The sequence below is a fragment of the Macaca fascicularis genome, chromosome 1 (assembly GCF_037993035.2).
Source record: "Macaca fascicularis isolate 582-1 chromosome 1, T2T-MFA8v1.1".
Classification (NCBI taxonomy): Eukaryota; Metazoa; Chordata; class Mammalia; order Primates; family Cercopithecidae; genus Macaca; species Macaca fascicularis.
The window spans coordinates 218,350,037-218,365,919 of record NC_088375.1 but is presented as its reverse complement, the minus strand read 5'-3'; the positions used below and the strand labels follow the sequence as shown (position 1 = coordinate 218,365,919).

At 55.0% G+C, this 15,883-nt stretch overlaps 1 protein-coding gene and 1 pseudogene across 1 annotated transcript; both read right to left on the bottom strand.

Annotated features, from left to right (window-relative positions):
- LOC102134406 (uncharacterized) overlaps positions 1-15,883 on the bottom strand; it is a 48,256-nt pseudogene that overhangs the window by 17,000 nt on the left and 15,373 nt on the right.
- LOC135967166 (rootletin-like) lies at positions 5,750-15,182 on the bottom strand. Its single transcript, XM_065529225.1, has 3 exons — positions 15,016-15,182; positions 14,295-14,430; positions 5,750-12,742 (listed from the first exon to the last, which is right to left on the bottom strand). The coding sequence occupies exons 1-3, from the start codon at positions 15,073-15,075 to the stop codon at positions 12,561-12,563; spliced, it is 378 nt and encodes a 125-aa protein (XP_065385297.1). The 5' UTR covers positions 15,076-15,182; the 3' UTR covers positions 5,750-12,560.

Here is a 15,883-nt window from a genome sequence, read left to right as displayed (position 1 = left end):
CCCAGGACCCGGGGAGGTGAGGGCTCAGAGGGTGATGAGGGCACAGAGGAAGGGAGTGGAAACCTAACTCTCAGGCATGGGTCCCATATCCTTCCCCAGGCAGGCCCAGGCCCTGGCCCCCAACTAGGGACAGTTGGGAGGTAGAGGTGGGAGGATCACTTGAGTCTGGGAGTTCCAGGCAACAGTGAGCTGTGATGGAGCCACTGTGCCCCAGCCTGGGAAGCAGAGCACGAGCGTGACTCAAAACAAAGCAAAACAAAACAAAACAAAACTGAATAATAAAAACTAAATGTTGGCCAGGCGCGGTGGCTCATGCCTGTAATCCCAGCACTTTGGGAGACAGAGGCGGGTGGATCACGAGGTCAGGAGTTCAAGATCAGCCTGGCCAAGATGGTGAAACCCCATCTCTACTAAATATACAAAAAAAAAAAATAGCTGGGCGTGGTGATGGGCACCTGTAATCCCAGCTCCTCGGGAGGCTGAGGTGAGAACTGCTTAAACAAGGGAGGCAGAGAATGCAATGAGCCAGTATCATGCCACTGCACTCCAGCCTGGGCGACAGAGTGAAACTCCGTCTCAAAAAAAAAAAAAAAAAATTAGCAGGGCGTGCTGGCGGGAGCCTGTAGTCCCAGCTACTCGGGAGGCTAAGGCAGGGTAATAGGTGAACCCGGGAGGCGGAGCTTACAGTGAGCCAAGATCGCACCACTGCACTCCAGTCTGGGCGACAGAACGAGACTCCATCTCATAAGTAAATAATAAAATAATAAATAAAATGTTAATAGGCACATGCAGCTCAGGGCGACCATATTAGTGCAGACCACATGCATAAGGCTCAACTGCTCTTATGCCCAGACGCTGATTTATTCTTCAGCACCCCCCAGCTCAGACCTCCCGGGCACCTGCTCAGGAGCTCGTTGGCACTCCGCAGCCGCTGCACCTCGCGCTGGGCGTCCTCATGGGCCTGCAGGGCGCAGTTGGTCTTTTCCCGCAGGCGCTGCAGTTGTTCCTCTAGGGCCCGCCGCTCACTCTCGCTGTCGCTAAGCTGCTTCCGCAGGGTGCCCAGACCTGGTTTGCCTCATAGCGCCCACCCATGTTCCGGGGCGTGGGCATCACAGAGTCTACATGGGTCCTGGGAGGCCTCTTCTGGTCCCAGGGATACACACTAGCCTACGCTAGGTGGGGTCCAGGGCCTGGACCTGGCCTGGGACAGGATAGGAGCCTAGGACTGAGAGCCAAGCTTCCGCTCCCCTACTATGTGCCCTCACCACCCTTTGAGCCCTCACCTCCGTGGGGTCCCGGACAATTCCTGTCAAACTCCCCCGGATGCGAGACAAACCCCCAGGCACCTTCGTCTCCTGGGTTCTGACCCCACCCCCAGGGCTCCCAGGCCCCTCCCCTTTGCATCATGGTTCCACTCTCAGACCCCTCCCTACCCTGGCTCTGCCCCTAGTTCCCGAGCTCCTCTCATCCTAGGCTCTGATTCCCCTTGCTAGAACTTTTCCCAGAATCCTGGCTCTGTATAACCAGGGACATGTCTCCCTCTCTACCATGACCCTAACACTGCAGCAGTCTCCTCCCTCCACCAGCTGCCCAAGCACCCCCACTTCTGGGCTCGGCTTCACCGCAGAGCTCTCGGCCACCTCCTTCGGGGTCATGACACCCTCAGACACTTTCTCAGGGCTCTGGCTGCACCCTGCGGCGCTCAGACTCCTCCCCCTGACCCTGGCCCCTGACCCGCCCCCACCCCCCGCTCCCGCCCCAACCCGGAGGGCGCGAGCCCCGCCCCCCTCCCGCCCCGGGGCCTCTGGCTGCGCCCAGAACCCTCAAGCCCCTTCCTACCTGGACCTGCGGCTGGCACTTGTGCAGGGCGGAGTGGATCAGGGCGAGCTTGGAGGAGTCTGAGCAGGCCGGGGAGAGGGGCCTCGGCGGGGCGAACGACCTCGGCCTGGCTAGGAGCGCCGCGGTGGGGACGGGGTCCACTGGCCCGAGAGCCTCCCCCGCAGGCTCTAGGCTCGGAGACACTTGGAGACGCTCAGCTGGACGCCCCTCTCAACATAGCACAGGATGGCCTGAGGGTAGGGGAGGGAGGCAGAAGCAGGCCACAGAGTTAGGAACCGCGGGGTTAGCTGGTAAAGCTGCCCAGGCGAGGCTGGGGGCTGCCTCATTCCAAATGCTCCCTCCTACAACAAGCCTTCCTGATTTCACCTCCTCCACTAGCTCAGTCCTCAGCTCGCCGCTGAGGCCTCCGATTTATTGCGAAGACATCATTTGGCGTTGCTCACAGGTGGGCTCCGGAAGGGCCGTGCCTCCCCTCTGACACTGGGGGTTCCCCAGGGCAGGGGCCGGGTGAGCTAGCAGGGGTGCTGAGCAGCTACAGCCTGGGCTCCAGGCCCCCACCCATTTGCAGTTCAGTCCCAGGCCACCAAAAGGCGTGGCGGGGGAGCCCAGGACTGCCTGGCAGGGCCCTATCTTACCTGCTCTCTGGGCTCACACCTGTGCCAGGTCCCTTAGGGTCTGCTGTAGCCCCTCTCCGTCCTCCGTCTCCAGGGCCGCCTGCTCCTGTAGCCCCAGGGATTCCTGGAGTGCGGTTAGGGAGACAAAGGTGGTCCAGGTTCTGTCTTATCTCAAACCTCCCTTTCCCTTCCCTCCCTGGCTCACCACTGACCAGGTGGCCTCTGAAGCCATGTCCATAGGCCAGCCACCTGGCCCGAGGGGCAGCAGGCCCGAGGCCCTCACTGAACAGACCAAGCCCAGAGAAGAGCTGTGTCCTGCCCCATGTCACACAGACAATTGGAGGAGAGCCGAACCTAGAACCCAGGCCAGGCCCCACACAGAGGGGTGACCAAACCAGGCTGTACCCTGGGGTAGTGAGTGTCCCACTGGTGGGGGAGGGGGAGCAGCTGGGTTGCCCGAGGCAGCATCTGGACCTGGAGAGCGCAAATGGGAGTTCAAGTCCCGACTCTCCCGCTTACTGGCTCTGAGACTGGACAAGCATTTCCCCTCTTGGGCCTCAGTTTCCCCATCTGTGTCATGAGGATTATGCTACAGGGCTGCTGGGGGGAAGAAATGGGATGGAGGAGGTGAGTGTGCTTACCACGAAGACTGCACACCTGTGAGACCTGAACCTGAGTGTGAGTGGGACGCTGGGGGTGGCCCGGGTGGCCCAGGCGGCCCAGGCAGCCCAGCCCTAAGCCTGTGTCCATGGATCTGGCCGGTACCCCATCCCACCCTGCCACATCTCAGGGGCAGCTACAGCTCACCAGGGCCTCAAGCTTCTCGGTGAGGTCCTTGTTGACCTGATCCTTCTCTAGATTCTGCTTCTGAAGACGCTCCACTGCCAGGCCCAGCTCTGTCACTCTGGAGTTGGGGGAGCAATAGAGGTGAATAGGGGACCACCACTGCCTCTCAAATCCACTAGCTCTGTGTCCACCATGCTTCTTCAAACCCGAGGCAGGGACCCTAACATCCACCTCCCTGGCTGTGTGACCTTAGGCAAGTCCCGGCTCCTCTCCAGACCTCACGCTTCTCATCTGTGAAACGGGAATGAGGTTCCCACCAGCTTTATCTCATGGGAAAGCACTTGAGGACGTGTCCAGGTGGCAGAAGTAAGGGGCACAAGTTTTTTTGTTTTATTTTTTTCAGAAGGAGTTTTGCTCTGTCATCCAGGCTGGAATACAGTGATGTGATCTTCACTCACTGCAACCTCCACATCCTGGGTTCAAGTGATTCTCCTGTCTCAGCCTCCCTCATAACTGGGATTATAGACACGCACCACCACACCTGGCTAGTTTTTTTTTTTTTTTTTTTTTTTTTTTTTTTGTTGAGACGGAGTCTCGCTCTGTCGCCCGGGCTGGAGTGCAGTGGCCGGATCTCAGCTCACTGCAAGCTCCGCCTCCCGGGTTTACGCCATTCTCCTGCCTCAGCCTCCCGTGTAGCTGGGACTACAGGCGCCCGCCACCTCGCCCGGCTAATTTTTTGTATTTTTAGTAGAGACGGGGTTTCACCGTGTTAGCCAGGATGGTCTTGATCTCCTGACCTCGTGATCCGCCCGTCTCGGCCTCCCAAAGTGCTAGGATTACAGGCTTGAGCCACCGCGCCCGGCCTAGTTTTTGTATTTTAATAGAGACAGGGTTTCGCCTGTTGGGCAGGCTGGTCTTGAGCTCCTGACCTCAGGTAATCCCCCTACCTTGGCTTCCCAAAGTGCTGGAATTACAGGTGTGAGCCACCACACCTGGCCACAGGTTCTGTCATCAGAGGCTAAGCTGTTTATGATATACACCGGGCAAGTGCCTTCGGAACCTCAGTGGGGTGCCTGGGAAGACTGGCTGAGCTCACAGAGGAAGGCCCTGTGCCTAGTGAACAGATGCTCCCTTCTCCCCAACCCTCCAGTTTCACCTTCTGCAGGGACGCCTGCCTTATGCAGCACCCACCAGGTACCCACGTGGCACTGAGGTCAGCCTCATCCAGGTCGCTTTGCATCTGCTGCTGGGCCAGGTCCTTCTCGTGGAGCATCTTGTCCTGCAGCTGCTCCTCTAGCTGGGCCTGCTTCTCCAGGGCTGCCTCGGTCCGGCTCTCTGCCAGCCGCAGGTCCGTGATCAGTCCCAGGCCTGCCTCCTGGACAGCTCATGATGTCTGGGCCAGCTCCCCTCCCAGCTGCAGCAGGTCCCTTGGGGAGAGAGCACAGGCTGGCGATGCGATGGGGCTCACTCCCAAATACAAATTAAAACTATGCTGGGGCCAGGCGTGGTGGCTCACACCTGTAATCTCAGCACTTTAGGAGGCTGAGGCAGGCAGATCACCTGATGTCAGGAGTTCAAGACCAGCCTGGCCATCATGGTGAAACCTCGTCTCTACTAAAAATACAAAAAATTAGCCAGGCATGGTGGCACACTCCTGTAGTCCCAGCTACTTGGGAGGCTGAGGCAGGAGAATTGCTTGAACCCAGGACATGGAGACTGCAGTAAGCCGAGATCATGACGCTGCATTCCAGCCTGGGCGACACAGCGAGACTGCGTCTCAAAAAATAAATAAATAAAATAAAAATAAAAATAAAACTATACTAGGCTGGGTGCAGTGGCATGCACCTGCAGTTTCAGCTATGTGGGAAGCTGAGGCAGGATTGCTTGAGCCCAGGAGTTTGAGGCCAGCATGGGAAACATAGTGAGACTCCATCTCAAAAACAAAAGAGAAAGGAAAAAAAAAAAAACACACACACACAAACTCTACACTGGGATGCCATTTGTCCACTATCAGACTAGGGGGAAAAACAAGGGTCACATAATACACAGGGAGGGGCTTTGGGGTAACAGGCGCTCCCCTACACAGCTGGTGGGAAGGTGAGTACAACCACAATGGAGAGCACTGGGGGAAAGCTCCGAGAACTATGCATGCATAGGACCTTCCCACCAGCTCCTCCTCTAAGAACGTATCCAAAGATATACTCCAGCACAGAGAAGATGGCTTGTGCACAAGGGGGTTCACTGCAGCATTGCTCGTGTAAAAAATCCTGGTGACAACCTGAATGTCTATCAAAAGGGGACTAAGTACGTGATGGTACATCTATTCAGTGGAACACTCTGTGGTTAAGAAAACCAGTGGAGAAGTTCTTACTGGTCTGACACAGAGTCACCTCCCAATTATAACTAATATGTGAGGAAAGCATCTTCGAGAACTGTGAAGATGAAATTTTACCAGGCATATATACAAAAAAGTGTGCATGTGTCTGTGTGTGTGTGTGTGTGTGATCTGCTTTATTTGATTATGTAAGATAACCCTGGAAGGTCACTTAAGAAACTGATAGGCCAGGAGCGGTGGCTCACGCCTGTAATCCCAGCACTTTGGGAGGCCAAGGCGGGAGGATCACCTGAGGCCAGGAGTTCGAGACCAGCCTGGCCAACATGACGAAACCCCGCCTCTACTAAAAATACAAAAATTAGCTGGGTGTGGTAGCTCATGCCTGTAATCCCAGCTACTTGGGAGGTGGAGGTGGGAGAATTGCCTGAACCGGGGAGGCAGAGGGTTGCAGTGAGCCAAGATCATGCCACTGCACTCCAGCCTGGGAGACAGAGGGAGACTGCATTTTGAAAAAAAAAGAAGAAACTGATAATGCTTCTCATAGTAACTTGGTGGCCGAAAAAAGAAAAAAAATTGTACATATAAAAAGAAAAAGAAGCTGATAATGCTGCTTGCCTCCAAGGCAGGAAGGGGAATATCTAGGGTCAGAGGTGAAAGGGAGCCGTTTTACTGTGTACCCTTTTGAAATGTGAACCTTGTGAACATGTGACTTAATCAAAAGTAAAATACAAAAATTTTCAAGGCTACTTAAAAATTTTGTTTTTGTTTTTTTGAGACGGAGTCTCACTCTGTTGCCCAGGCTGGAGTACAGTGCTACAATCTCGGCTCACTGCAACCTCCACCTCCCTGGTTCAAGCGATTCTCCTGCCTCAGCCTCCCGAGTACCTGGAATTACAGACGTACGTCACCACACCCAGCTAATTTTTGTATTTTTTAGTAGAGACGGGGTTTCACCATGTTGGCCAAGTTGGTCTTGAACTCCTGACCTCAGATGATCTACCTGCCTCAGCCTCCCAAAGGCTGGAATTACAGGCATGAGCCACCGAGCCTGGCCTTAAAAATGTATTTTTGCAGGCCCATTTCTGTAATTCCAGCACTTTAGGAGGCCAAGGCAGGTGGATTGCTTGAGTCCAGGAGTTTGAGACCAGCCTGGGCAACACAGCAAGACCCTGTCTCTAAAAAAAAAAAAAAAAAAAAAAAAAATTAGCTGGACATAGTGGTGCACACTTATAGTCCCAGCTACTTGGGAGGCTGAAGTGGGAGGATCACTTCACCCTGGGAGGTCAAGCCTAACGTGAGTTGTGATTGTGCCACTGCACTTCAGCCTGGGCAACAGAGAGACACTGTCTCAAAAAAAAAAAAAAAAATGTATTTTAAGTCCATAATACAGGTTAAATCCTTTCCTTTCCTGAATGAACTGTACCCCTGGTTATCCAATACTAAGGAGGGACACTGCCTCATTCCAGAATTCTAATTAATATAAAAGGAGTGACTAAATGAGAAGCTCACAGTTTTGCAGCCTCTGATGAGTGGGTTGGATCTTGAAAAGAGAGACAACAGGCATAGGGACATCCCGATGGAAGAATACATTCTACTTATGGAGTCTTGATTAATTAATTAATTAATTAATATAAAATAAAAGCAAGCAGAAGAACCTGAATCTGACCTAGCTTTAGATCCAACATCAAATTTATAGGAAATACATGGGATAAAGAAACATGTTAATTGACACCATAAGGATGCAACCAACAAAATCCAGGCCATGAGAATCTCCAAGGACAATTGGCCCAGTTTCCTGAACAAATAAGTTAAAAGGAACTTAAAACACAAAGCAGGTGCCGGGCACAGTGGTTCGGGCCTGTAATCCCAGCTCTTTGGCAGACCAAGATAGGTGGATCATCTGAGGTCAAGACAAGCCTGGCCAACATGGTGAAGTCCCCATCTCTACTGAAAATACAAAAGTTGGCCGGGCGCGGTGGCTCAAGCCTGTAATCCCAGCACTTTGGGAGGCCAAGATGGGCGGATCATGAGGTCACGAGATCGAGACCATCCTGGCTAACCTGGTGAAACCCCGTCTCTACTAAAAAATACAAAAAACTAGCAGGGCGAGGTGGCGGGCGCCTGTAGTCCCAGCTACTCGGGAGGCTGAGGCAGGAGAACGGTGTAAACCCAGGAGGTGGAGCTTGCAGTGAGCTGAGATCCGGCCACTGCACTCCAGCCTGGGCAACAGAGTGAGACTCAGTCTCAAAAAAAAAAAAAAAAAAAGACAAGACAAAGCCACCAGTCACATTTTGTGAATGTCTATGGATCTGGATTCAAACAAATTGTAAAGAAAAAACTAAAGTAAGACTATCTGTGACTTTTTTTTTCCTGTTCTTGAGACAGTTTCACTCTGTCACCCAGGCTGGAGTGCAGTGGTGTGATCTCGGCTCACTGAAGCCTCTGCCTCCTGGGTTCAAGCGAGTCTGGTGCCTCAGCCTCCTCAGTAGCTGGGATTACAGGCGTGTGTCACCACACCTGGATAATTTTTTTATTTTTAGTAGAGGTGTGGGTTCACCATGTTGGCCAGGCTGGTCTCTAACTCCTGACCTCAGGTGATCTGCCCGCCTCGGCCTCCCAAACTACTGGGATTACAGGCCTGAGCCACTGCACCTGGCCTATCTGTGACATTTATGAGACATATGGAAAATCTAGACACTGGCTATTTGATGATATTAAGAAAAGATTATTAAACCAGGTGTGGTTGCTCACGCCTATAATCCCAGCACTTTGGAAGGCCAAGGAAAGAGGATCACTTAGGCTCAGGAGTTCAAGACCAGCCTGGGCAACAAAGTGACACCTCGACTCTACAAGAAATAAAAAAATCAGCAAGCCTGGTGGCATGCACCTGTGTTCCGAATCGCACAGGACCTGAGGTAGGAGGACTGCTTGAGACCAGGAGGCCGAGGCTGTAGTGAGCCATAAAGAAAAGAAAAAATAAAGAAAAGATTACTAACTAAAAGGTTTTTAATGCACTAAATGAAACAGCTTGGCCCCCTGCCTTCGGGCTGTCTCTACAGCCTCCTGACACTGCTGTTGAGCTGACTGCTCACACCGATCAGACGCCCCTGTTCAAAGATCAAGCAGGCCGAAGCTCCCCCGCTGAGGCAGGCTCTCCTTTCCCTGTACCAGCCCTTCGTTCAACCCCCCTGGCTGCCATGGGCTCGCACCTCCCCGCCTTTGCTCGTGCCTTGCTTCTGCTTGGAGTGCCTGCTGCTCTGCTTCAACCCTACCCATTCCTTGAGGCTCTGAGCAAATTCCACCTCCACAAAGCGGTTTTTCTGACCTCCCCATCCCTCCCATCCTTCTGAGCCTCCAGGACATTCCATCTGTCCCATGTACATATCACTGACCACTCGCTTCCTTAGTCTAGAATTTTGGGGATCTACGTCTCTTCATCACTAGAGGCTGTGAGGTCCTTGGTAGCAAAGCTGAATATTCTAGTGGATTAAAATCAGGAATTTTGGCCTGGTGCAGTGGCTCATGCCTATAATCCCAGCACTTTGGGAGGCTGAGGCTGGCAGGTTGCCTGAGCTCAGGATTGCCTGAGCCCCTGAGTCTGGAGGAACACAGTCCAAGGGTGTTCAGGAGAGTTGGAAGTAGGGGGTTTCTCCTGGACTGCCGCTGCAGGCCTGCCAAGTGTCTGCGCCAAGCCCACTGAGGTCATTGGTGAGCGTGTCTGCATCTGTGTGTGGTGGCGCTGGCCTGGGGCAGCCACACATGCTGTGCACTGATGTTGGTGGCCCTCACTAGGTGCGAACAGGGTGTTATTTTGTCATTTGTCTCCAGGCAGGACCCTGTGTGTGTTTGTGTGTAAGTGCTGAGTTCATGTCGACGGTTTGGTGCCTCTGAGCCTTCCCGTGAACGGGTAAGGTGGCATCTGGCTGAAGGTCTATGTTGTGGTGCAGGTGTTGGGTCTGGCTGTGTGTATCAGGGCATATGTCTGTGTTGTCGGCGAGGCAAGTGTACAACCGCACGTGCGTGGGTCTGGGGAGTGTGCCTGGGCTCCCTTGTATGTGTGATACACACTTTGTGCATCTGGGTATGCCTTTGTGGGCTGATTGGTGGCTATGTTGAACTGTATGCTTTCTCTGTCCGTGTGCAACCATGAGGTGGGAGACAGCGTGCTGTGTCATCTGCATGTGGGTGTTACGGGTCCGCGGTGGTGGGGTGACTGTTCTGTGCCTGTGTGGGGTTGTGCAGCATCTGGCTGTGGCTGTGGGTTACGATGTGCATATTCTGTGAATTGGAGTGTTTCTGTCCCTAAGAAGCAAGTGTAGGCGCAGCCCGGTTTTAGGGTCTCACTATGTTGTTTGTGGCATGTTTTGTGCATCTGTGTGTCTCTGTGTGGGGCCCAGTGTGGCCTGTGTCGTGTCCACACTGCATATCTGTGTGAAGCAAGTGCTGTTTGCCTCTGGGACACAGAGGGGTTCAGGCTGTTGCCGGGTTCTCCTCCCGCCAAAGCCAGGACCCTGTCGGCCACACCTCACCCCTTTCCACAAACTTCACCCCGCACAAAACAGCCTTTCAATTTTACTTGTAATTCAAAAGGGAAGGAGGCTGCCACTAAGCCAGAGATGAAAGAAGTTGACTGTCTCTCCTAGCAACCGCTGCCCTCGGACCACCGTTCAATTTAGTCTTTCCAGGTTGCTACGCACACAAGGGAGCCCAGGGGGTCTGTCCTCTGGAGCCAAGGGAGGCGTGGCCACTCCCTCCTTTCCATTCCCAGCTGCGCCTACACCTGCTTCTCAGGGACAGCAAGAAGGAGGGACCCCCATGGGGGCCCTGAGATCCTCTCTCTTGGCTGGGAGGTGGCCTCTGGGAGTGCCTCAGTTTCCCTGCAGGACATGCAGTCAACAGGATAAAGACCTGACCCTCCCTCCACTCCCCATGCCGGGGGTGCTGCAGGGTTGGAAAGATCAGAAAAATCTCGCTGACTGCCCCCCAACCCAGCCCACCCTGCCAGTGAGGGCCGCAGGGGCAGGCACTTGCCACCTGTGGCCATGGAGACAAGGGGATGGCAGGGAAAGAGAATGTTGCCCAACTGCAGAGCCCTGGACCAAGGGTCTCATCCCAGCACCACCACTGACCTTGGGCCTATCATGCCCCCTCTCCAGGACTTACTTTCCCTATCTGTGATAAGGTGATCTCCAGGCTCTGAAGTTCTCTGGGACCCACCCTCCAGGAAAGGCCTTTGCAGTCATTCCTATTCCAGGAATAGTCATTCCTATTCCACCTCTGCCTCCAGGTGGGGCCTCATTCAAACCATGGTGGATAGAGGACAACTGAAGCAGCGGGCGCCCTCTGCGTGCCATTTGGGGCCCCCCTAGCCACAGGAGGGAGCCTTCCACACTAACCCAGACCCCCTGTGCTGCAGTCCCAGCCCCAGCTGCTGTGTCCCAGCAGAGGAGGAACTTGTCACCTCCCACCTCTTCCTTTCCCTGCCAACTGGGGGCAGGGCCAGCTTCAGAAGGTGGCATTTAAGAGGCAGGCCATGGGGGTGTGGCACTGTGCCATGCATGGGCCAAAAGGAAAGAGAGGGCTTTCACCACTGACAATGCAAGACTGGGGCCAGCATGCCCTACACACCCGCTGCAGACCCTGGGAAAACTAGCTCTCCACTGTCCTGATGCTAGGGGCCACTGCGGGCCGCCTACCCACCTCCCTCACAAGTCCCAACTCGTCGGGGGTTTGTCCCGCCAGGCAAATCCCAGGACACGGACACGCCCCACAGTCACACACAGGAACACACACCCTCCTCCCAGTGCGGGCTCCAGCCTGGACAAGCCCAGCTCAGGGGTCCCACGCCAACCCCAGCTCTGCCACTACCACACAGGGGACCCTGGGCCAGCCGCTGCCTCTCTGGGTCCCTTCCAACTTTGCGGGGACCAGCTGTGCCCTGAAATCCTTAGCCCAGAGTCTCTTCCCGTACGTAGGAAACAAAACTTCAGAACTTTGGTTCTAGACTGGGTTAGTCTAGAAACCAAACAGAGCCCCAGGGCTGCGAGCTGGAAGACCTGGTGTCTAGCCTTAACTGTCTGTGTGCCCCCAGCATGGTGCTTCCCCTCCCTGAGCTTCTGTTTTCTCCTTTGTTAAATGGGCATCATAATGGTCCCGAACTTGGTGTATTAAATGTGAAACACTCAGCACGTGCCTGGCACATACTAGGCACTCAGTAAACAGTAGCTGCTATTAATATGTTATTGCCACCTGCATGCCTCCCATCTGCACACATACACTCGGTCCTATTTGTAACTCCCTTACCAATCTTCAGCCACCACCAACTTTCCAGGGTCACCTCCCGGCCACCTGGAGGCCCAAAGCAGACAGTGCATCAACAGCATCACGCACCCCTGGCACCGGCTCACACCCAGCTCCCGCCCCAGGCCGTGGGACCCCCACAAGCCTACAGCACAGGTGATGTGAAACCTGCCTGGACATGAAGACAGGCCTGCTTCTCCTTCCTTCCCTGCCTGGAACCCATTCCAATAGGCAGTGGCGGCAGGTCTTGTGGCTGCCCCAGATGTCCTGCAGAACACCGCGGGTGGCCACACCAGCCTCCAGCCAGCATCCAGCCACCACCTCAGCCCCAAGGCCCGTGGCAACGGTAGCACAGGGAGATGCCCAGAAACTCAAGGGGCAGGAATCTCTAGGGATCTCATTCTCTGTGTCCCGAACCCCTAACAGGCCTGGGACAGATGGGAACAAAATGCCCCTATGCCAGGCACTTTATTCTATTATTTCCTATTTTTCAAACAACTCCACGTCCCATTACAATCCCCACTACAGAAAACAGGCTTGAAGAATGTAGCGATTTGTTCAACGCCACTCAACGTGGCAGAGCCTCAATCCAAGCTCAGGCCAACCTGACACCAGGGCCCATCTTTTGCCCCGTGTGTGGACCTGGTCTAGATGCCTCCATGCCCTCAAACCGGGGGAGCCCTGGCCTAGCCCACCACCTGGGCGGCACCCACCCTCTCGCTGACCACGTTGTACTTAATGTCGAGCTCATCGCGCTCGGCACGGCTCTGGGCCAGCAGGTCCTCCACACGGGACAGCTCCTGCTGCAGCAGCTGGTTCTCCTCCTGCAGTGACAGCAGCGATGCCATCTCCATCGCCGGCAGCGGGACTGGCAAGGGACAGTGGGTACATCATTGGCTTCTGGGTCCAGTGGGACATCCTCCCCCCACGGGGAGGGCAAGAAAACCATCCAGGCCCCTGAGATGAGCCCAGGTGGGAATGGCTGCAGGATTAGGCCTGCAAACAGAGCTGAGAACAGGGAGGAAGGCAAGGAGGGGATACAAAGCTGGACATAAAGTGAACACAGCTCCAGCTAAAGTGTGTCCCAGCAGGTTTTGGAGGTACAGGAGAGAGGCTCAGTCTAGGAGCCAGGAGACCCCTGAGTTCTTGCTCCCTCCTTTTCCAATTACAGTTCTTCCCCGGGGCCTCAGTTTTACTTATCTGTAAAATGGGTGGGGCGGGCGCGCACTCACGCCTGTAATCTCAGCACTTTGGGAGGCAAGATGGGAAGATCACCTGAAGTCAGGAATTTGAGAGTAGCCTGGCCAACATCGCGAAGCCCTGTCTCTACTAAAAATACAAAAATTAGCCGGGCATGGTGGTATATGCCTGTAGTCCCAGCTACTTGGGAGGCTGAGACAGGAAAATCACTTGAACCCGGAAGGTAGAGGTTGCAGTGAGCTGAGATTGTGCCACTGCACTCCAGCCTGGGCAACACAGAGAGATTCTGCCTCAAAAAAAAAAAAAAAAAAAAAAACAAAAAAACAAAAAAACAAAACAAACAAGCAAACAAAACATAGAATAGTAACCAGATCCTCCCAGAAAAGCATCAAAGCCTCATTCAGGGGAAGGGCTTCAAGGAAGTTTAAATGTTAGGGCTCAGGATAGCGTGGGTCAGGTTGTGAGGAGGAGGAGAAAGAGAGAAGAGGGAAAGAAAGGCCAGCGGGAGAAGCGGGGTTGTCCACCTCCTATGGGTTTCCCTTCTACCCCGGGAGAACTGGACATAGGACCAGGTGCTAGGGTGAAGGCACTCCCTGTCTGGAGCTCCAGGGCGCCAACAACCCTGGTGCTCCCAAGGCGGGGGCCCGTCTGTAGCTTGTCAGTTGAACAGAGACAATGGTTAGAACACCAAAACTCCATCACGGAGGGCTGCCAGCACACCAGCTGCAACTGACTGTGCCCTTCCCAGACCCTCAAGCCACATAATGATACAGTGTGTGCCACCGGCTGAGAGGAGCAGGGACCATCCACATTCCTGCCCACGTGGGAAATGCACGGACAGTGCCATCCACTCAGACTTCTGCAAAACCCTGATCTGAGCTGAGCTGCCCTTTCCCTATATCTTGGGTTCAGCCAGCTCCACACCTTCCCCAGGTGGGAATATGGGATTTGGGGTTCACATCTTTGCAGCAGGCTACAGGCAAGCACGGAGGGGATGCTCAGCCCTTCCTTCTAGTTGCACCACATGCGGAATAAGTCTGGGCAAATTCATCCCTGAGCCTCCGTTTCCTCATCTGTAAAATGGCTTCTTCTGTCATAAGGTTGTGCCTGCCCCACAGCAAGTTACAGTCATGATCATCATGGTGACTGCTCAGGAAAGGGACATGCGAAGAGGTAAAATGTGGGTGGTGTCTGTGGAGGGGAGTGGATGGGGGTGGCACCTGGGCTGTCAGGCCGGGAGAGGTTGCGGGTGACAATCTCCCTGATGCGGGCAGGCAGGCTGGTGGTCTGAGCGTCCTGGGCCAGGTCCCGCGTGCCCAAGCCCTTCTCCTGGCACAGGACGCTGCTCTCCAGTGTCTGTGGGAAAAGCAAGAGGGTCTTCAGGGGGACCTGGGACCCGGGGCTCCCTGGCCTTGGGGGGAGAGCCGCAAAGTCCTACTGCCCAAGATATGGGTCCCCAGGAGCCCACTCAAGATGGAGTGAAGCCTGGGAATTAGAATCCAAAAAATCCCCGTGGGAGGAGCCTCTTGTGCGCTCCCCGCCCCTGGAAGAAGGCCACCCAGGGCCAGAGATGCGAACCAAACCCCACGAGCAACTCCCAAACCCCACTGAGGCAGTCCAGTGTTGGGGGCTCCAATCCGGCTCCGACCCTAGATGGATGAGGATCTGGCTATGCCAGAGGTCCTCCGAATCCTAAAATCTGGAAGTAGGGACCCCCTTCTCCCAATGCAGGGCACTGGGATGAGGGAGTGACAGCAGGTGCACCCTGTGTGTACCTCTGCCCCCCTTCTTGCCAGGAACTGCAAGTGCGGGCCCTTTATACCTCACCACCACCACACCCCTCCCACCCCTTGACCCCCAAGACATACACACCTCTCACCACTCCTGCTAAGTCCACACTACCCCGCCCCAGACAGGGTGGGCACAGCCCCCAAGACCCACCTGGATAACCGTCTCTAGTGTCAGCTCGATGTCCTGTGCCCCCGCCAGCCCCAAGCTCATGGGGGGGAGGCTGTGGGCACTCCTCCAGCCCCCTTCCCCAGGACCCCAAGACTAGCTCAGTCAGCACGCGCCACAGCCAGGCTGCTGTGCTGAGCACCAGGCAGATTAAGCTTAAATCCCGGGGCGCCCCCATGTGACCACCGGGGTGGGAGGAGCGGGATGGGGGCTGAGGGGGGAGGGGATGGGAAAGGACAGGAGAGGAGGGAAGCAGAGGCGGGGAGCCGAAGGAAGAGGAAGGATAAAGAGAGGGGAGAAGAAGGGAGAGAAAGGAAGGGAGGAGAGACAAGAGGGAATGGGGGGAGGAAAAGAGGGGAGGCACCTGGAGGTCAGGACCTCACACACTCTCCACCCTCCACAGGTTGCTGGGTCCTAGAGCCCTCCAAGTCCAGGGGGTGGAGTCAGTAGTCATGCGGTGGGAAAGGCCAGAGCCCTAAGTCTTCCGGATGATCTTTGCTGGCCCAGAACTGGGGTCATATGGTTAGCTAAGAATGCAAGGATTTACAGCATGCTGGGAGCACGCTTTCCCACAACAGGTGTAGGGCAAAGAATGCAGGCTATGAGGTCACCCAGAGCAGGCTAGGCACTTAGCTGGGCATGAGCGGTCCAGCCTGGACTGATGGGCATTTATGCAACACCTGCGGCATTCCTAGGTCTGACCTAGACACAGTGGCACAGCCCCCACCTACAAATGCCCCAGCCTTGCCCTGCGGGCACTTATTGGGAAGCTTCTGGCCCCTCCACATCCACCCCAGCCCCCACTAGCTGGGTGCACCAGGAACAGTGACTTTGCCTCTCTGAGCCTCAGTGT

What these genes read in the sequence shown, in the direction of transcription:
- LOC135967166 (XM_065529225.1), bottom strand. Translation starts at nt 15,075, where the DNA reads ATGAGCTTGGGGCTGGCGGGGGCACAGGACATCGAGCTGACACTAGAG. An exon ending in CACTAGAGACGGTTATCCAG is followed by an intron (nt 14,431 to 15,015) that starts GTGGGTCTTGGG and finishes CTTTTCCCACAG; the next exon opens with ACACTGGAGAGCAGCGTCCT. An exon ending in CTCCCGGCCTGACAGCCCAG is followed by an intron (nt 12,743 to 14,294) that starts GTGCCACCCCCA and finishes GTCCCTTGCCAG; the next exon opens with TCCCGCTGCCGGCGATGGAG.